This window comes from Zootermopsis nevadensis, unplaced genomic scaffold, assembly GCF_977971745.1.
Source record: "Zootermopsis nevadensis isolate Lab colony 2312 unplaced genomic scaffold, Znev_1.0 Znev_ptg000018l, whole genome shotgun sequence".
NCBI lineage: Eukaryota > Metazoa > Arthropoda > Insecta > Blattodea > Termopsidae > Zootermopsis > Zootermopsis nevadensis.
Genome location: NW_028259150.1, coordinates 4,306,185 through 4,327,716, shown reverse-complemented (window position 1 = coordinate 4,327,716; position 21,532 = coordinate 4,306,185). Strand labels below are relative to the sequence as shown.

Sequence of the window (21,532 nt, the reverse complement as noted above, 5' to 3'; positions counted from 1 at the left end):
TATTTGATGATGTCATGGACAGGGTACTGAAACGGTCTACGGTCGCATGCGTGGCATTGAGTGTAAACTTTGTTGTACTTCCATCATCAATCTTATACTATGGCTGTATCATTTCTACCATATAACGTGCAGTGTTCAAAGACTGTCAAGATATATCACTAACAGGAGAAAGTAACGTAATACCTGTGGAAAATAACGAGATCAAATCTAACGTTAACTTGGTTTATTTTACTTGGATATAACAAACTCACAAAAGCGCTCAATATTACGAACAATTTCAATACATTTTTTAGAATGAGAATACGGTTACATAGTCGGATCTCAGGGTGAAAAAGTACATCGTCGTAGAGCCTTCCGGTTGCGATCTCCTAGTCGGTTAGTAAAAATGGACGATAAGGGTGAAGTGAATGAAAATGAATCTCGTAAAGGGGAAGCTAATGAGAAAGAAACAAAATCGAAGAGGTATATGTAAACTGATTATATTTATTACATAATAATTCACTGTAATTATGTATTTGATACAGGCTGATGGAACGGCAGTAGTTAAGTTGGTGTCTTTCCGGCATTATGTCCAAAGTAGAGTGCATAAGGATTAATGTTAGCGATGTTATCTCACGTTGATGACCATGAACGGTGATAATATAAAAAAATTACTGTTCATAGATTAGTGGTTATTTTAAATCATAATTATTTTTACCTTTTGTTACCACTTCCAGAGGAATGTTATAGTATGGCCGGTTCGCTTCGTTTCTTTTATAACTGCACACAAGTCATATCCAACAATATTAAATAATACAACAATTATGTGCCCAGAATTTTGTATCTTTTGTTTTTACAGTTCAAAGAAGAGAAATCGTCGGAAGAAAGGAGGCGGTGGAGGTGATAAGATGTTGGATTCGATGTTGGATGAATCAGAAATTCAAGCGGGATGCAACATATCACTCCAAGTTAGTGACATATAAACTAGTGTTTATTTATATAACATTCTGTTTCGAGAATTAATGAAGCAATGTTCAAGGAGATTATAACAGTTTGTTGAATACTTAGGGGTGAAAAGTGTTGAGCACTGTTGTAAAGAGTGATTCAGAAGTGCAGAGTTACTGGGCAATAATTTCATGTTACTATAAACATGATGTTTGTTTGAACTGACACTTACACACATACTGTTTACAGTTTTCTAAGTATTTATTGAACTATATAGTTTAACCATATGTGATCATCTTCAGGTTTGATATATCTATGTGGCCATTGAACTCATATTGAAAAGCTAAGATTTACTTTTATTCTTGGTTTAGTGCAAAATTTATATTAATATTTTTTAAAATATAGTAAATTTTAAGCACTAATATATATTGTGCCTGAGACAGGATTTTTACAATAGCACTCTTGTCCTTTTGGATGTATTGCAGTGCACTGAAAATATAAATATTAACTTCAGGCAAAACAATGTACTGTTTAAATACCAACACCAATAGCTTTTCATTGTCACTGGGGGTGACTATTGTTATTACTGATTATAAATTTTAACCCCTATGTTGGAGAAAGTGACTATTGTTTATGAGTGAATCATTGATCTGTGCATGGATAATGAACCTGGTGGATTTGTTTGTTTGAAGGTTGTCACAGTAATTAAATCATTTATTTCTAATAAATGTGTTTGTGAACTGTAACAGAATAAATTTGAGATTATGTCATCACAATCATATACCTAATAAGTGGGAATATGATATGCTATGTTAATATAATGTCAACTAAATCTGAAACTTTATCATGTGTGCAAAACACTTCAGGAGATCCGGAAAGCAGTGGAGGTTTTGTCATTCCAACAGAAACCAGCCAAGACAACAGAAGAGGCTCTTCAAAAACAGTATCAGTTTTGGAATACTCAACCTGTACCTAAGATGGGTGAGTGACATTGCCATTTATTTTATATGTTTCTTTTTGAGATTGTCATTGCAGCATTGTGTTTGTGAAACAATTTTTGATAAACATTTTAGATGTTTATCAAAAATGTCTAATTCGTTACATGAGAAGTTGTGAATAATGATAGGTGTCCTGGGGATGAGATTGCATTCACAATTTTTTGAGCATTATATTTATCAGCTGAGTGGGTAGTAACACAGCTTTCTGACAAGTTCTCCTTGATATTTTTTCTTGCCAGGGCTAGGTTAAGGTCCTTGTAGACTATAGGTACTTATGTTTCAAAGGCCCTTTGGTGGATGCATTTTTATGTGTATGTTGATTTCTGTGGTGTTTAAAATTGTCTTGAATAAGTTTTTTGGATAGCAAAATGATATATGTTGTATTATGGTGTGTTTTTTACAAGTTTTACCTTACAAGGGGAAAAGAGAAAAGAAAAAGTTAATTTTTTTTCATAGGCCCTTCAGTTGTTGTAGGCCCTATGCCTTTGAGAGGCTAGGGATGTGGGTTAAGTTTGGGGAGGTAATTGCACACAGAATTTTGATGGAGAAACCTCTTAGGAAACACCCATTTGGAAGATTGAAAATGTTGAGAGGATAACATTAAGATGGATCTTGAGATCAAGCTTTTGAGGATGGAAGGTAGCTGAAATTGGCTCAAGATTGTGTCATTGCTAAGATTTGGTATAAAATCAGATTTTTTGCTATACTGACCATACTGGTTTTTCTGATACTACGAGGTGCGATCGGAAAGTTTCAAGACTGTGTCAATAGAGGGCGAACCAGATGTAGTACGAGCTTCTGCCGCTAGGGGGTGCGGCCTACATTCATAGTGAATAAGTGTGCCAGCCGGCATCATCGAATTAGCATTTGTTTCTTAGTTACGGGGGTTTTGGTAGTGCATTACACCGACCCTCCTGCGATTTCGGAATGGCGGATTTTCATGAACAAAGAGTGTGCATCAAATTTTGCCAAAGACTCGCCAAAACGGCTACGGAAACCTATGAAATGCTAAAGCAAGCATTTGGAGAGTCCGCAATGGGTCGTGCACAAACTTTTGTGTGGCATTCACGTTTTAAAAATGGCCGAACCTCTGTCGATGATGACGAGCGTTCTGGACGACCATCTTCGAGCACAACGCCTGAAAATGTTACGAAGATTTGGCAGGCCATTCACGAAGATCAACGTCGTACCATCAACGACTTGTGCGACATTGTTGGGATAGGCTATGGGACCTGTCAGCTGATTCTAAAGGAAGAACTCCACATGCGACGTATCGCAGCCAAGTTTGTGCCAAGGCTCCTGTCTGAGGACCAGAAGCAGAATCGACTTCTCGTTTGTCAGGAGCTCAAAGATCTTGCAAGAACCGACCCCAACTTCCTTTCTAAGGTTATCACAGGTGATGAAAGCTGGGTTTACGGGTACGATCCGGAAACGAAGCAGTAATCTTCACAATGGAAGAGCCCATCGTCACCACAACCGAAGAAGGCAAGACAGGTCAAGAGCAATGTGAAGTCAATGCTGATCTGTTTTTTCGACCAGGAGGGGATCGTCCATAGGGAGTTTCTTCCTGCAGGTCAGACGGTCAATGCTGAATTTTACTGTGGGGTCCTGAGGCGGTTGCGTGAAGATGTGAGACGGAAGCGGCCGGCAAAGTGGCACAACCACAACTGGCTGCTGCATCATGACAACGCGCCAGTGCACACCGCCCTCAAAGTTCGGCAGTTTTTGGCCTCAAACACCATGGCCGTTATCCCGCACCCTCCTTATTTGCCGTGTGACTTCTTCCTCTTCCCAAAGATGAAAATTCAGCTAAAGGGAAGGAGATTTGAGACGATAGAAGAGATTCAGGCAGAATCGCAGATGGTGCTTGACAGGCTGACAAAGAAAGATTTCCAGGGATGCTTCCAGGCTTGGCAGCAGCGCTGGGATCGTTGTGTTCACTCCCAGGGGAACTACTTCGAGGGTGATGGATGAATTTAATACCTGAGATAAGTGTACGGGTTTTTATAGGCGCAGTCTGGAAACTTTCCGATCGCACGTCGTATAGAATCAAGTGACCTTACTATTAATATATGCATAATAAAAAACTATTGTATTTGTTATTATTTATTCTGTTTGCATTGTTAGAAATATTTTTTTGCAATATCTGGGTCCGTGACAGTGGATAACTTGCCTTGCATTTGGGAGATACTGTCTTCATTTATTGAATGTGAGACCAGCATATCTATGGAAGTTTTTATAGTTTTCCAAATAGGTACTAGGATAACACTTTAAAATAGGCTGTGAATGCATTCTTCAGTCATAAAAGCTCTTACAACATTATACAATCTTTTGGATTTTATTAGAGTTGAATATGAGAAGCTTGTTATAATCTGTTTTTTAACATTACATCAGTTTATATTTCAGTATGGTGTCATGGCTTTAATAGTCAGTGACAATGTCAAAAGTTTTCTATTAGTAAAAACAAATTATTCTAAATGTAATTGTAATTGATTTGCCTTATGTGACTGTGATGGAAATGTAGTCACTGAAAACTAATAGCATGGAGCAGACTCCTTGGAAAGCTATTAGTCACTTAGTCAAGACATTCCTGTATTTCATGGAACCCTGACTTTTATTACATTGTATACAAGAGGCTGCAGAATTTGGGGCCCTGTGTAACATTTTGTAACATGGTGGTTATTTTGTTGTTAACTCCCAGCACAACCCTCTAGTTGAAAGACCAATTCTTGTTAGTTGTCTGCGACTGCGTATTCAATATATTTGTAGCTTTCCGCCATCATTGGAGGCCATCTTCTTTGCTTCAATCTGAGGATGCACTGTGCTGTTGTGACAAGGATACCACTTGATGTGAATTAAAGGGCTAAATGGAAACAAAAACTAAAAATAGTGCTAATTTTACAATAAATTTTGTTGATGTAGTAAATGTGTATGATTTTTTGATAACTGGAATGTGTGGACAAACATAAATCAGGCTGCAGACCAACATCAGTTTTGCAAACAACCACTTTAGAAACATTTGTCTAGGAAGTTAAAGCTCATTGAAGTTCTTAAGAGAAATTATGTTTTTAAGATCTAGTAAACCATTATTCATGGAGAGACTTTGAAGAATAGGTAGGTACATGGAAGACAGAGGTCTAAAGAATGTGTTAGAAGATAATGGTGACAAAGTGATCGCTTTGGTGAAATCTGCACTAGAATTTGCAGTCATTAACTAAATCTTGGTTGGTAGTTGGATGTTTCAGAGGGTGATGGTAATGTTATGATGCTACAAGATTGAATTCTTATTAGAGTAGATTTTCGTCTTGATGTCTAACCACCCAGCCTGCTGGAATCAGACTTTGTTTACCACTGCTTATACCAAAGCTCATCTTTGTACACAATCCTGGCCAAGTCAGTCAAATTCATATTATCACTTATGTTCCCAGGATATATTTTAATACTGCCTCTTTCTTTCTTTTTTTCTTTTTTCCTTCCAAATATCCACTTTCCAGGAGGTTTCTGTGGCATAATTTTATAGGCATTTGTTGTTTTAGCCATTTGACTGTTCTAATCACACTAGATGAGCTGAACATTTATGAATTTCCTTGTTATGCTTTATTTCTCGTCTTAGATCCAAGTATTTTTCTCTGATCTTGGTATCATCATTGAGAATGTGTGACAGCAAAATATTGAAAGGGACTTCTTATTAAGTTTCTGTAAAACCTCTGGTTGTTTCTGTTTCACTTAATGTGTTTTTTGTGGCCTTATTTGTTTGGTTGTTTGGAAATAAAACTGTAACAAAACAATTTTTCTTCTTGCAGATGAGAAAATAACATGCAATGAGCCAATTGAACCTGAGAAGGGGGCTTCGGATATTCGTCCAGAGCCATATTCACTGCCTGATGGTTTCCAGTGGGATACATTGAATCTTGATGAACCTCTTGTACTGAAAGAGCTATATATGCTGTTGAATGAAAACTATGTGGAAGACGATGATTCCATGTTCCGCTTTGATTATCCTCCAGAATTTCTTAAGTGGTAATGTCCCAGAATTGAACAGAAGTTGAAAACAGGAATGTATGATTTATTGCTCTCTTCTCCTTGTTGGCCAGGTGTTTGAACATGCAGTCACCCTTAATCTTTATGGTGTGATAACCAGTTAGATTGATAAAAAAAAAATTTGCATGTAGTGCAGGCATGTGTTAGATTAGGGGTTCTCAACCTTTTCCAGGCCAAGAGTCAGCTGTGCCCTTATTTAACTTGTAAACTGCAAGATTTTGAATGACAGTTTATTGAAACTTCATGATGGTATACTAAAAATGTTCTAAGATACTTTTTAAATAAGTATATGTATTATAAAATAATTTTCTTCAACCCTTCACTGATTTCAGCCATTTAAATGGTGTCCTACCCTGTGGACGGATGGCATTTAAACCCCGTAAACCTGACGTTGTTCTGGGTTGTGACACCGTGTGGACTCATAGGTAGATTCCCACAATTTGGAGAAAAATTCTGTCTGCAATTTCAGGGCTGAAGATGGAGACAGTGTCTTACTCTGAAATGTGGTTGTGTACCTATGAGTCCACATGGTACCACAGCCCAGAAGAACAACTTTGTCGTCTTCACTGCCATGAGAACTTCAAATTTCACCCATAGACTCGGTCTATATGAAGTGTAGAGGCAGGAGTCATGTGACAAAACTGAGGTCTATACCATGCATGGAGGCCAGCACTAGAAGGTTAACAACACAGTTTTTAATGTATTAACAGGTTCACGTATTACTAAATAACATCTTTGACAATGCTAGTCATTAGTGAGTTATTGACACACTGCTTCTGCTTGATTAATCTTTCAATTTGAGGTTGTTGGAAATTGGGTATATTATTTCAAGTATTTTTCATAATCCCAGTTCCTGACTTGACATTTTTAATCAAACTATACTGTTCCATACAGCAGAAGGTGCTGCCAGATACTGTCGACAGTAACAGAGTGTATTTCCTGTTGTCAGTGAACTATTTTTAGTCATACAGGTTGACACATTGTAAAGGAATTGTATGTGGGCCACACAACAACATGTTGGAGGGCTGCATGTGGTCTGTGGGCTCTGGGTTGAGAACCCCTGTATTTTATCACTCTACTGCTCCTCTCTGGTAACAGAGGCAAGAAACATTGGCAGTTGTGCAAGAAAATATAATTGCTGAAAGAGTTAAAGTAGCTTGAGCTATGGGTAATACTTATTGAAAATTTAAGTTTGCAGTTATGTAAAATAAATCTTTGTCAGGTGCTTGTTGCCTAGCACTTGTTAACACTTTTAATGCTGTTGTTAGTGTATTTTATCAGCATATGTCTGTCTCATGCTAGGCAGTGCAGTAGCCATGAGTATTGATTTGGTATTTTTATGCTAAAAGTTTGAATTCATATTTGGTTAGATTTTCTTCAAGTATATTAAATACGAATATATATATTAAATAAGAATAGTTTAAAAGCCATTGTAATGCTGATATCTTGTTGGCAGGGCACTCCAGCCTCCTGGATGGCGTCGAGATTGGCACTGTGGTGTCCGTGTGATAAAGAGTGGGCGACTAGTAGGTTTTATTAGTGCCATACCTGCTACACTTAGGATATATAACCAGTGAGTTAACTCTGTCTATGGTAAGAGTAGTAATGATTGTTCAGTTTGCTGTTTTCAGACAAATGGATTATATTATTTGTAACGTAAAGATATTTATTATCCAAGAAAAAGCCTTCTAAGATTTGAATACCATACTTGCTCTTATAATTTCTCCAAACACAGCATTATTGTCTCCTTATAATGTTAATATTTTTACTTTTTTACACCCTATGCAGGGAAGGCAAACATTTAAAAAAGTACATTCATTGTAACATTGCACTTACTGACGTCTGCTACCAAGTTATACAACTGTTAATAAAGTAATTTTTTGTATATGGGTGGTGGTTTTTTAATTCTGCCAGGGATGGTGTGTGTTGGTGTTTCTTGACGTATGCTCAACCTAGGCAGGTTATCCGTTTGTGAGGTGTGATCATCTGTAGGGCAGATTGTGTTACCCCCAGTGATAGGGTGATAATGAAAAGGATGGTCATCAGAGAAGGTCTTCAATTTAATGTGAACTACAAACCACAGTGGAAACTGGTGCACTTCACTTTTCCAAAGTTTTGTTTATCGTAGAGGTTAAAACTTAAGCCTGCAAGCAAGAAAGTCTGCACACACATCTTACATTAAATTGAACCAAGGACTTTTTGAATGAGAGTCTGTTGTTTTTCATTAAGACCACCAGGTTCCATTTGTCTGTAGATAAAAATGCTATTTCTCAAATATGACTGAGAAAGCAGCCTTCTTCAGCCCCCCCCCCCAATGAAGAAAATAAACTTATGTCCAATGGCAGTTCAGATTTGACCTAGAATTTGATCCTAGCATGTTAATAAATCATCTTACCTATTTTGCATTAGAATGTGCACACTTTTCCTGTCCCTGCAGCACAGAAATTTTAGGACAGGTTCACAACTGATTGGAAAGTAGAGAAACATTTAAATGTCTGTGTCAAATTTGAACCACTATGTAAAAATTAAAGTAGATTCTTATTTAAACTTGTTATTCCCTCATTTCTAGTGATAAATTTTGATTTTTGGTTGTATAAAATAATAAGTTCATAGTGTACAACCAGTAAAGAAGACTTATTTATATGTAATATGAAATATTAAATTTGTTGCATAGGGTATGTAATCACAGCAGTTACATTTTAGTTTGCTGTGTGTCAACTTTTCTGAACTTAACACTCATAATTGACCTGTTATATGCAGTGTAACCTAGGCACTTTACACAACTTTGTTAAATAAACCAAGAGATGGAATAGAGGTATACTTTTTGAAAACGTTCCCAAGTCTACAGTCTGAAATACCACAGAAACTAGTATTTTGCTACACTGTAAAAACTTAACCAATGAAATAAATTTAGTAATAAAATACCAGTGTCATTACTAGGTCTGGGTCATTGGTATAACGGAATGCTATTTCTTACAAAGTATGATGGAAAAGTAAGGGCAGTTTGCATGTAAAACCTTGGTATTTTCTCCGGCAGTGCTCTTGCAGACATCACATGTACTATATACTGAGCCAGGTCTAGGCGTGGCAGCTGTTACCTTTAATGAAGATCGTGGAATCATGGTTTAAACATGTTGGCTTCACTTTCAGATTGCACCTTTGTTGAGCAGCATACCATCATATGATTTTTGTGGTGAGAAGGTGATAAAACCCTCTGAGATTCACAGAAGAATGTTCACCACAATATGGAGAAAACTGTATTATTCAAAGGAAGGTAGAAATGTTCCATTGTTGCAGAAAAAGTGTTGATGAAGTCTGCTTGGACCATCTGACCACTTCACAAAAGGCAGACATTGTTGAATGAGTTGGTACATACATGGCTTTACATGCAATCAAAAACATTCTTTTCAGGTGGCATCTGGAAATTGTGGACTCAATATATGTGGGGAAGCTAAGGGGTTACATAAGAAAATGATGGTACACTTGTTCCTGTGTGTACCTTTTGTAGAATAAAGAGAAACAAACTGCCCTTACTTTTTTAATTTCTTTTGAATTGTTTTAATGTATTTGGCATCTGAAGTTGGATGTAGAACACTTGAAGTTTGTGAATACTAATACCTACATTTATGTTGCATCAACATTAACCCAAAAAATATATTTGTGTATATATTATGATAAGCGAATGATTAATCTTTTCCAGTTCATTATTCAATAACAACCTTTCATTTCATATGTGTGTGTTTCTAACTAGTTCACAGAAGATGGTAGAAATCAACTTTTTGTGTGTGCATAAAAAGCTTCGTTCAAAGAGAGTAGCCCCTGTATTGATTCGAGAAATTACTCGGCGGGTAAATCTTACTGGGATATTTCAAGCTGTGTACACTGCAGGAGTTGTTCTGCCTAAACCTGTTGGAACTTGTAGGTAAGAATTCTGCTGAAATTTGAACCAAGTATAATAAACTAAACTCCTAGTGTGTTATGGTTTGTGTTTTTATGTCAGTCAATAGTTAACATTTCGATGGGAAATAACGTTTTTGAATGTTAAACTGAGGAGAACATTAAGTGAGTCAATGTAAAGTTATAGCAAGTATTGCTGTTATGAGGAAGTGAAGATAGAAATGTGACTGGGCTATGTGCTGATTGAGTGGGTTTTTATTGGTGGTAGGGCAGGATTTTTCTCTTTGCCATAATGGCAGATGTCCAGACGGCTCTGTTTCCCACCCAGCTTCCTATCCAATAGGTACTGGGTTTATTTCCTTGCGGATGAAGCAGCTGGAATGTGAATTTGTCCACACACCTCCAGTGGTGAAGTTAAGAATGAGCTGTACCTCCCTATATTCCTCTGTATATCTGCATGGCATGGTATTTAATTAAGTATTAAGGGCAACATTCATTTTAGTGTTGTTTATGAAAAGTGTTCAGTAAGTAACATCCAAGGCTGTGTTACTCTTGCATGTATTACTTACACATTAAATTTAAATCCGTGGCGTAACAGCTCCAGAGAGTCAAAGCCGACTAGCTTGACTGCTGGCCTCATGTTCACATGCCTAAGCAGAGGTGAACGATCATCCAGCTAGATGTAGGGTGACGTGTGGTCAGCACGACGAACCCCCAGCCATTGCTAGCTTTCCTGACCGGATTACACTACTCATTGTAGCTCCCCAATTTCCTCATGATGCTGGGTTGGCACCAGTCCCATACACTGGTCGAAAGCTCATGAGAAAATTTCTTCTCCCCCGAGACTCGAACCAGCGCGCATTCCGTATCGCCGGTCCGAAGCATGATGCCTCAAACTGCGCGGCTACGGCGCGGGACATTACTTACACATAGGCATCCGAAAGTTCTCTGTGAGCAAGGCAGTATGCATTCACTGCGTTCACTCTTTCCCAGTGGTCGAGGTTCTGTGGAAAGGGAATGCTATGCACATACAAAAATGCGTTTATCTTCCCAGCAGACTGAGGTCTTGAATGTCTTTTTCATGGAGGATGTTGTATGTTCCCATTCCATCAATGCTGTCAGGATGAAGTGATTAGCCCATGTTTTATCACCAGTGACAGTTCAACCAAGGAACTCTGGACATGGAGGAAGTTGTTGATAGCATATTGGGATGCAAGGAATTCTTCTCCCTGAGGTCCTGGACCACAGACAGCATGTGTTACAGTGTAATTCCTGGAGCAGTATTGCTGGGATGGTCTTGCTCATTCATACAGCCCTGACACTAGTAACTTCATTTCTATAGGTCACTGAATATGGGCCTTAAAGAAAAACACTTTTCATGTTTATGACTTGATTCAAATGCTGAGCTCTGATGTATTCTCCATGGGAATCAAATATTTGGTGTAAAATGTAAATGGCTCAATTCCTCTGGTATTTGTGTGGAGAAATGAGAGTTTGTCCATTATTTGTGAATTACAAAAGAATTTGTCAGTCAACCTTTTCCATTTTATATGCATAAACATATGAAACAGTTATAATTAAATTAGCTTAAGTTCTCATAAATAGTTTCTTCATATGACTAGTTTCTGCTTCTACCTACCAGCTTCTGGCTGAGAGACAATTTAGTTTTAAACTTTATGTCATAACATACATCCTGTGTACTTTTTCCTGAGTAGGTTTCCGGAGTCAGATGTAATAGAACAATGGCAAAGTACAAGAATAAAGTATGATTCTGTTACTTCAAATGTTTGATATTGAAATGTTATACTAATATTATTTTGGACATTATCCATTGTCTGAATATGTTTCATGTGCATGGCATTTTTGAATTGGCTTAAGATGGTAGTAGAGCCAAACACTGAACATTGTATACATAAAATATGTCCCGTGCCGTAGCCGCACAGTTTGAGGCATCATTCTTCAGACCGGTGATAATGGAATGTGCGCTGGTTCGAGTCTCGGGGGAAAAAAATTTCTCATGAGATTTTCGACTGGTGTATGGGACCGGTGCCAACCCAGCATCATGAGGAAATTGGGGAGCTAAAATGGGTAGCGTAATCTGGTCATGAAAACTAGCAATGGCTGGGGGTTCGTCATGCTGACTACACGTCACCCTATATCTGATTGGATGATCGTTCACCTCTGCTTAGGCATGTGAACGTGAGGCCAGCAGCCAGCTAGTTGGCTTAGGCTCTCAGAGGGCTGTTATGTCACAGATTTTATACATAAAATATACATGCACAACATGATGTTAATATAATGAATTAACTACTGTTTGAAATCTTAAGGAATGAACACTGTTGTCAAAAGATTGTAACATCTGTTTTAATGTGGATTTATTGGATATATCACTTTTAGGTACTGGCATCGTTCTTTGAACCCCAAGAAGTTGATTGAAGTAAAGTTCTCACATTTAAGCCGAAACATGACCATGCAGCGAACACTGAAACTCTATAAGCTTCCAGAGAAAACACGGACAGCTGGCTTCCGCAAAATGATTGCTGCCGACCTTCCTCGAGCACATAGACTTTTAGCTGAGGTAAAATTTAAGTTGTGTGATTGGATAGATTGTGTAATAACAGTAATTATAGTAGGTTTCAATGAAGAAATAAATTCCTGTCTAATGTGCAAATTTATTATAGTCATATTTCATTAAATATCTTTATTCATTAGCAGGAGATATAATGTTCTTTAAGTAATATGTATTGTATCCTCTGTGTGTGTGTGTGGAATTTGTAGGTTTAGGTAAATTGCCTCTGATCAAAGAGAAAGTGTGTGAAATTAAATATTATTGAATACATAAAAGTAAATGTGAATGTTGTAAATTGATTGATTGAAGTTTCCTTTTGCTTTTGAAGGAACGTGCAAGATAAAATTTCTACTAGCAACCTGTTATGTTTTGTTTTAGGCTCTCTTGTTATAGCCTGAGCACTTAACATACTTTAATATGTTGGATTTGATTTTTGTCATAGTATTTGACAAGATTTGATCTAGCACCTACATTCTCGGAAGAGGATTTCCGACATTGGTTCCTGCCACAGGCTGGTATTGTTGATAGCTATGTTGTGGACAATGGCTCAGAACTCACAGGTCAGTTAAAACTGTGAAATTTGTAAGAGGTATGAATTTGTAGTGAAGCTTTATTTACTCCAGGAAGTTTTAATTTCAATCATCTCTAGTTTTACAGAATATTTTTCTGCATGAATTATTTGCATGTTCCATCTGTGAAATTGCTGATGGAGTTTTGATGAAATTTGGTAATTGGGGGGTCTCCAATAAAAATTGTCAAGTGAACTTAATTTTGTTTTATTGTTTAATTTAATTTATATATTAAAATAAGTTTTCGCTGAATTTAGTTATGTGTTTTAACCTGTTCTTTTTGCAGACCTTGTGAGCTATTATACTTTACCATCCACTGTTATGCACCACCCAGTCCACAAGACATTGAAGGCAGCATACTCATTCTACAATGTTTCCACAACAACTAGTTTGGTGGATCTCATGGGTGATGCCCTTGTTTCTGCCAAAAATGTAAGTACAAAGCAATTGGGCACAAGAAGATATCACGGCTACTAGCACAGGCATGTCTCTGTGACTTTCATTCACACTTGCATCTTATTAAACATAAAATAACTGGACTGTTATGCTGGATATGTTTGTGCTTCAACTGGTAAGTCTGGTGTGCTGGCACATGTTGGATTATGTGACTGATTCAGTAGTTTTGTGCCAAGGTAGTCATTGGAATTTACTTTAATTTTTGGCTGCAGTAGGTTTTTTACTGATAATCATTTTGCTTATTTCTGAAGAAACGAAGTGATGAAATGTTGAAATAAAAAATGAGCATCAGCTTTTAGTGAAGTAGGAGAAAATGCTGCTAATTTTTATAGCAATTACAGCAATTTTATGGTGAGGAATCAGTGAGTATAATACAGGTTTTTGTGTGGTTAACTGATTTCAAGATTGGCTGGAAGGTGTTACTTTTGATGAAAGGTCTGGCTGTCCCACTACCTGAACCAGTCCAATTGTGGAAAAGTGACTAAAATTATGAGACATGGTTATTAATTGACTATTAGAAAGATGTGAATAGAGGGACAGTGAGGTTAATTTTGACCAAAGATCTGAGCATGAAGGATGTCTGAAAAAATTACACTGCAGAAACTTAGTGGTGAGAAAAAATTGGAAGAAGTTGCTCATACTGGTGATGAGATTTTGGTTCTCTAGTATGCCCTAGAAAGAAAGCGTGGAAGTCTTGAATAAAAAGATTTAGAGTCTTTGACTGGAAAAGTGCAATTGTCAAGGGGAAAGATCAGAATCATGTTGATCTGCATTTTTGATACAAATATACTATCAGTTCAAATTCTTCCTTTAAAATTGTTGACCAAACCTTTTGCAGTAATGAAAAAGACAAAATCTGTAGCTGCATGAGTGGATTTGCATTACAGTACTGTGGCTTCCCACTCTGTATTTTAGGTAAAGGAATGTTTGACCAGAAAACAAATACTAGTTTTGGAACATCAACTTTTCTTGCTTGATGTGGCCATATGTGACATTTTCAAGTTTCCAAAACTAAGTCTCATTTTGAATACTGAAGATATTCATTGTGATTATAGTACTGAAAGCAGTTTTTGAAAATGATTTTCATCCAAGTCCTTGGGCATGGCAGGGTTTGAATTTGACCACATCCACTTAAAGTTTTGATAGCCCTTTTTTGCAGAATTTGTTTTTTATTTAATTGTAAATTGCAAATTTTACTGATTCAACACAAGTTCTTCTATATTACAGAGTGGCTTTGATGTTTTCAATGCACTAGACCTCATGGAGAACAAGGAGTTTCTGGAGACACTGAAGTTTGGAATTGGTGATGGGAATCTTCAGTACTACCTATACAATTGGCGTTGTCCATATATTTCACCCAATAAAGTATGATGACTATTTATTTTGTCTGTATTTATGTGGTGAATCCTTGTTTTTTTACTTGTGCCCCATGTCAACTTTTGTCTTTGAGTGTTGAGGCTCATAACTTTAAGTTATTTAGTGATGTCAGAGACAATCCAGGATTCTTTCCCATGTCAATTTTCCACACAGTTTAATCATATTGTAAGCCTTGGATGATTTGTATTTATCATGTATAGTGACTTTTCTTATCAATGGCATGGCCACTCATTATCGTCATTATTTTAAAATCACTTCTATAAAACGAAAATGATTTTTGCTGTCTGCACAAAGAGAATACACAACAACCCCCAAATGTGTAACAGTTGGGAATGCTGGTCATGGGCTAAGATTACACTACATAAGCTAAACAGTTGCTTGTGGTATACAGTGACCTTGAAAATTTCTTTCTTAAAGTACAAGTTCTCTAGTATAAGTGTGCTGCATTCTGTGTGCACTTGATTCTGGAACATTGCAGTGATGCAGCTTTGCACTTTATTAAATAAATAGATCAGTAAATGTGTGATTTAAAGTCCATTTCTACAAAGGAATATTTTGTATTTTCTAGATTGGCCTGGTGCTTCAGTAACAGTGTGGTCTGGTGATACTGTAGCAGTGTGAACAAATATTAGTTCTCAGAAGAGTAAGTACTTTTCATATTTGTGATGCTAAAGGTTTGTGACAGTGGTTAACAGGGATTTTGTAAAAGTTCAAAGTTGAAAAGTTTTAGTTTGTAATTTTATGTGTAGTAATGTCTTGGAAGTACTTTCAGTGTGGATACACGTGGAAATTTCAAATTCATGACTCCAACCTATATCTTATCTCCTCCTATAATGCACAAGTGCAGAAGTTGGACAGTGTTTCCTGGAATACATTCATTGTTTGTATTATACCCAATACTGTGTTAGTAGAGCTTTGCAGAAATTTGGCAAATTGCTCACTGGAACCAAAAACAGATGCCGACACATTTAGACTAAGCAACATTGCTAACTACAAACACTGCAAATTGCAAACTCTCTTCATATTCTTTTAGTTATGACATTTCTGTCATATCATACTGCTCATGGCCCTATCTTAAACTTAGCATTTGTTTTATACATGGTTAATTTTTGATAGGGTGATTGATGGCCTTTGTATGCATAGCCTGTTGTGTTATACACAATGGTAAAATGCCTTTCACCCTCTACAATATAAGGGGACTGTGATGACTTATAAAAATTTGCATTTTTTATACTCCAAAATGGTATTAGAAATGTTCTTCACAACCTCTAGTATGCCATAAATAATGCATGTTCTACCCATTTCCTGTGGAGTGAGATCTGAAGCATGATTATTACCATCTTGTTGAAGGTGTATTCTTTGCTTAAGTCTAAATTGAGACCAGCTTGTTTCACTGTGTACTGTATGACTGCAATAAAATAAGTACAGTGTACAACTAGAACTTCATCACAGAAAGAGAAATCATTGGCACCATCAGTTTGTTCATGTTATGTACATGGAAAACGCTGCATAGACAAGTACATTTTTTGACACAGTATAATGAGTGATATCTAACTAGTTGTGAACTTTTTCTGTAAATTTTTGAACTGACTATTTTTAGCTGACAGTCTGTAAAATTACAAGTAATTTACCCTCTGTTCCTTTCTGTAGTCCACATTCCAGAATTTATGTTTTGTCCCGGAATGAAATCAGTCATTTTATTTTTCACACAATTACACTGGGCTGACTGTAACTGGAAGCATGGGTGACGTCACAGCAACATTTTGCCACTGTCTGTGGCTTCATGCTTACGACTTGAGCTAAGAAAATTTACCACTCACCTGTAGCTCCAAATCACTGTTCTGCAATTTATTGATGCCATATAATTCTCCATCACCGTGAAAATTAAAAATACTGTTCTTGTGAGAGGTCACTAACACATTCATAATATTTGCCATGTGGTAAACTGATTGTTTTTTCTGCAGTAATGGTGGACAGACCACAGTACACTTTTTCAACACTATTCTGCTGTGGGGTTTTGTAGCTGTTCTCATGCTTCTAGTTGTAGTGAGCCCAGTGTAGTTAATGTTTATCTGGTTTGTGCATTGTTAAAATTTAATAATTTACAACCTGTCTCTGGAAGTTTTATATAGAAGTAATATTATCTTGTGTGCGTACGTGGTAGGCCTGTGTGTCATCTTCTCTAAACAAACTTTGGCCAATAAATGACCTGTTTATCCTAAAGACTGTCATCATCATTACCATTACCACCACTAACATCATCATTGTTGGAATATTTAAAGGGGGCAAAATTTACACGTGCCAGGCAGCAACCCCTTCCACTGTAACCACATCAGAAAGGTGCATAATATACACATATATATCCAGTAATATGTGGAACGTGTTTCCAGTGGTCTGTATAATGTGTGAGTCTTGATTTAGTGCAAAAGAATGGGAAGAACTGCATATTTATTGTAGACAGTTTGTAGTGTGAAGTAAACTGGTTCATGATAAGGCCTATTGAAATGGAATTTCTTAACCAGCTAAGTGACTTGGCTTCTCAAGATGGACTGCTCCATGGAGTTAATCATTTTATCAAGCTGCATTAACCCCTTACAGCATGTAAGTGGCATACTGCAGTGCCTCTAGTTGCCATTTATGTCGTCAGTGTGATTGTGCTGCAGAAAAAGAAGAGAGAACAATGTTATTTCCTTCAGCTGTCTCATAAGAAAGAAGTGTATGTTGATATATAATCCACAGAACAATGGTTTGGAAAGTTCAAGGCTGAAAATTTTCATGCTGTCTGTTGATAAATTAAAATAATGAACTTGGGTTTCTTGAAGCTTTCACAAGTGTAACTTGATGTTGCTCAGAATGACTGCTATCTTATGTGGATGGTGGGTAAATATTTGTCTTCAGGTAGAAAGAAAGGGTACATGTTAGGCAAAGTTAGGCCTTATCTCTGCTGTCCATCTTCAGATAAAAAGAAAGACATCTTACTTTGATGCCAGTTGCGTTAACCTAGGCCTTATTATTTGGCACTAAAAGAGGTTAATGAGATGCTGCTTAGTGAAAGGACTAGCTTTATCTAACATACCCCACAGAGATGGTACCCTTTTGCTGTACCTGTGGATAGGAGACAGAGTGCACTTCTGAAATGTCATGTATAATTTTATCCAACTATGTTAAATAAATGTCCGTGTTTGACTACAAACTGAATTTGTTAGTGCACACAGTTTGACAATTATTTTTGGTGAATATGTGAAATTTGGGATGAGATTAGAGAATAAATGTAGCTAAAAGTGTTCTATAAAATTCCTTTTCTAATACAAACATGACACCATACAAAGCTGACAGTTTTAAAATATTTGAAGTTGATGTCAGAGGTAATATTGCACATACCATATTTATCCAAATATAAGAGAGAATGTTTTCTAATTTAGCATCTGAAGAAATAAGCTTCAGCTTATAATCACAAAACAACAGAATACTTCACTGGGACAAATGCTTACATGACTGCTAATATAAAGTACTCATGTTTGTAGTATAGGAAGTGTCTCAATGTGTAACACCAACATTTATAACTAGTTGAACTGTGTAAGCTTTCTTATTTCATAAAAAAAATAGTTGTTGGGGAAAAACCTGATTCAGCATTACATTTTTGCCCATAAATTTAAGTCCTATATCTGGGTCATCCCATGTTTGGGTAGATATACTAATTTTTATAGATTTGTAAGTTCCACTGTCTATAAATGTGGAAACATTTGAAGTACAGTGGGTGCCATAAGGTGTTCAGAATATTTGTTTTCTCTGATGGTGGTGTCCATTGCCTGTAGGCATCTGAACAGGAATTCCAGTGTGTACATCTTCTCAAGAACACATACATCCACAATCACAATCATGGCTTTCATAACACACATTAATATTGATGCCCACACTAATGAAAATCATTGCTCTGGTCTGTACTATGCTATATGTAGGATCTAGCCCTACACAAGTATTATATTCTTGTTCATCTTTGCTTCTGATGTGTGGCATGGAGTAGGACCAGTAAGTTCCTGCTTAGTTCATTGCAAATATTATTGTATGTGATTTATAGGTAAACAATAAATGAAGTGTTTTAAAAACTAATCAAACACACTCTATTTTTAGGGTACTAGTCAGTGAAAGTTTATTATTTCTTTTTACATTTTATTTACTTGATGACATATGGGCCTGCGTTAGGAAGTGCAAACCAATGAAGTGGAAAGTTTTGTGTTTTGATATGAGAAATACTAATCAGAGTCTTCTTGACTGATCAGCCATGTGAGATTAGAGTTGATTTCCAGCCCTTGATATTGCAAGGCAGAGACAATCTCTGAAACATTGGCTATCTTACACAACTGATTGCCCAGGAAGACTGTTGCATCTGGTTACTGTGAAATCTTAAAATCTTGCATATGGGAAATATATTAGTGCTAATTTGCGATTTTAATTTACTTTAAAATTAACACTCTTTTGGAAATGTGCTATTAAAGCACTTTGTAATGAATAGAAATTTTCAGTTTTAAGAGGCTAACATGTTTTATAGTTGGAGTAGTTTGACATCAATCCTGCAATAATTGCAATTCAAGCAGCAGATGTGTCTTCATGCATTATGCATGATGGTTGTACTGTTTTGTACCTTATAACAGTATATTATTACTGAGCTTTAAAATTGGCCTTAATAATATGATTACATCCAAAATAAATGTGAAATATGATACAACAATTTTTTTTATTTGTATGGTGTGCACATCAGTAAGATTATTTATGTGTGGGTAATCAAAATATATTGTAACATTGATAAATGAACATTGAATTAACAGACTTTTCAAAATTTAAAAGATTTTACATTCTTTGTTCAATTATTTACAAGAATATATAGTAATTAATTAATTTATTTATTTATTACAGAATAAAAATCTTCAACATGTCACATAAAATAAAGTTAAAACTCGTTAACTTCTCACATACCTTTATCCCATACTATTTCACACTGATGGAGTTAAATCACTTACTAATAGTAAAGGAGGACACAGAGGAAGAGAGACAGTATTTTATTTCACATGCAGAGGACATATACATTAATACAGTCATAACAAAGCATTGTGTTAACAAAAACAAAAGTAAAGAAATATTAGCATTGTTAAATATCTGTTCATAGAACAGAAAGAATTGATTATAGTAGGGTACAAAATCAGCTGGTGGCAGTAAGATATAGAGACTAAGTACAGGAAATTGGTTGTGCAAACCAAAGGCTGTTTATAATCAAGATATTTTCAGTTTGCATATGCTTGGGTTTGAGTTATGTTAAAAAACTGTGAGAACTTGTAAATGTAAATTTCTGTGAAGTACAGTACTACTAGTATAATGAGAGATGGATCAAAAAGCTCATTGTAGCCAAGAAACTGTGGTACATTGTTATGATATTGACTCTGTTTTACCCTTTTTACTAGGTTTATTGTTCTTTTATTCTAATAACATTTCTCAACCATCTGAAAAAAGTGGTTGTCACAGTTATAAAATGAATAAATTTAAATATATCAACAGAGCCATTAATAGGTGATTCACAGAAGCATGCAGGAATCATTGCATGTTGAAAACATTTTGTTATGCATAATTACTTATTCTCCCTAATTTTGTATAGATGTAAGTAGTGTGACATGAAGAAGCATGTCATCTGGTTGGTATAGGAACATTATGGAACAACAATGAGAATATGTGGCCGGATTTAATTAAAAGATAATGCTTTTAATGCTGATGAGGCTCATTTTTGTCAATAGGGACTAATTATGTACTATTGGTCAACAGTACTATGCAACTTCTTCTGTTACTTATTCATGTACAGTGATGAAATTAATTACTCAGTATGTAAAGATTACATTATGTGTGCATTAATGAAAACAATTGATAACAGAACCAGAACTATGTTTGGTGAAAAAAAAAATTGTGTCCGTCAGAATTCCAGATATTCAAATGCAATTGTATTGTTTTCTGAAAACTTCTCATCATCCATGAAATGTACATTTAGCACAAATTGTATGTCACGGTAGGGACCTGTGACCAACTCTTGTGAACATGATTCTCAACACCATGGAGTTACTTGTCATTAAGATAGATTTTATTTTATAAAACTTCCTGGTGATATTAATAAAATTTAACAAACACTTCTTTCTTACTTTATGTAAATTTGGAGTTCTAATGGATAATTTGGACCAAAAGAAAGAATTCCTGACAAGTTATATTTTTTTTACTTTCCATACCAAATTTAATCCAAACCAGTTAGGTGTTACTAAGTTTATGATGTGTGTATATAATGCTTGAAAGTATGCAAATTCATGTTGACATGGTATTTCTATGTGACTCAATTTTTAAGATCATTTGATTGAATTCTTACTGTAAAATTAGATTTTGAGGTGTACTGAAGTTTATTGTTATGGTATTATGCTGTCTATCATGGTTAAAAAATGTGGCTATTTAATGGAAAAGTAAATATATTATGTTAGTAGCCTCATAATTCAGATGTTACATATTATGTGAATGAATGCCTGAAATGACATATTTTATGTATTATATATATTAGCTGTACCCTTAAAAAGTTCTACTTTCCTTCCGAATTTCTGAAAACTGTAAATATACTTTCAGTAAAGCAAAACATCTTTAATATTTATAAAATTAGCAAGACATGCACTTTTTTCTTC

The 21,532-nt window shown here is 35.9% G+C and overlaps 1 protein-coding gene across 3 annotated transcripts; it reads left to right on the top strand.

The window, feature by feature from the left end:
- The first annotated feature begins 68 nt into the window (after positions 1–68).
- Positions 69–21,486, top strand: Nmt (N-myristoyl transferase). 3 transcript variants are annotated; one of them, XR_002545668.2, is made up of 12 exons: positions 69–462; positions 839–947; positions 1,791–1,905; positions 5,726–5,942; positions 7,420–7,536; positions 9,715–9,885; positions 12,258–12,438; positions 12,872–12,989; positions 13,285–13,430; positions 14,682–14,819; positions 15,400–15,474; positions 19,746–21,486. XR_002545668.2 is itself a non-coding variant. In XM_022079483.2 (11 exons), exons 1-11 carry the CDS (start codon positions 386–388, stop codon positions 15,418–15,420), a joined length of 1,410 nt encoding a protein of 469 aa, XP_021935175.1. In that variant the 5' UTR covers positions 69–385; the 3' UTR covers positions 15,421–21,486. The 3 variants fall into 3 exon arrangements, 2 of the variants coding, with proteins under 2 accessions (XP_021935175.1, XP_087207260.1); XM_022079483.2 differs by having other exon boundaries at positions 15,400–21,486; XM_087351134.1 differs by lacking the exon at positions 69–462 and adding an exon at positions 548–633 and having other exon boundaries at positions 15,400–21,486.
- Positions 21,487–21,532: the final 46 nt, after the last annotated feature.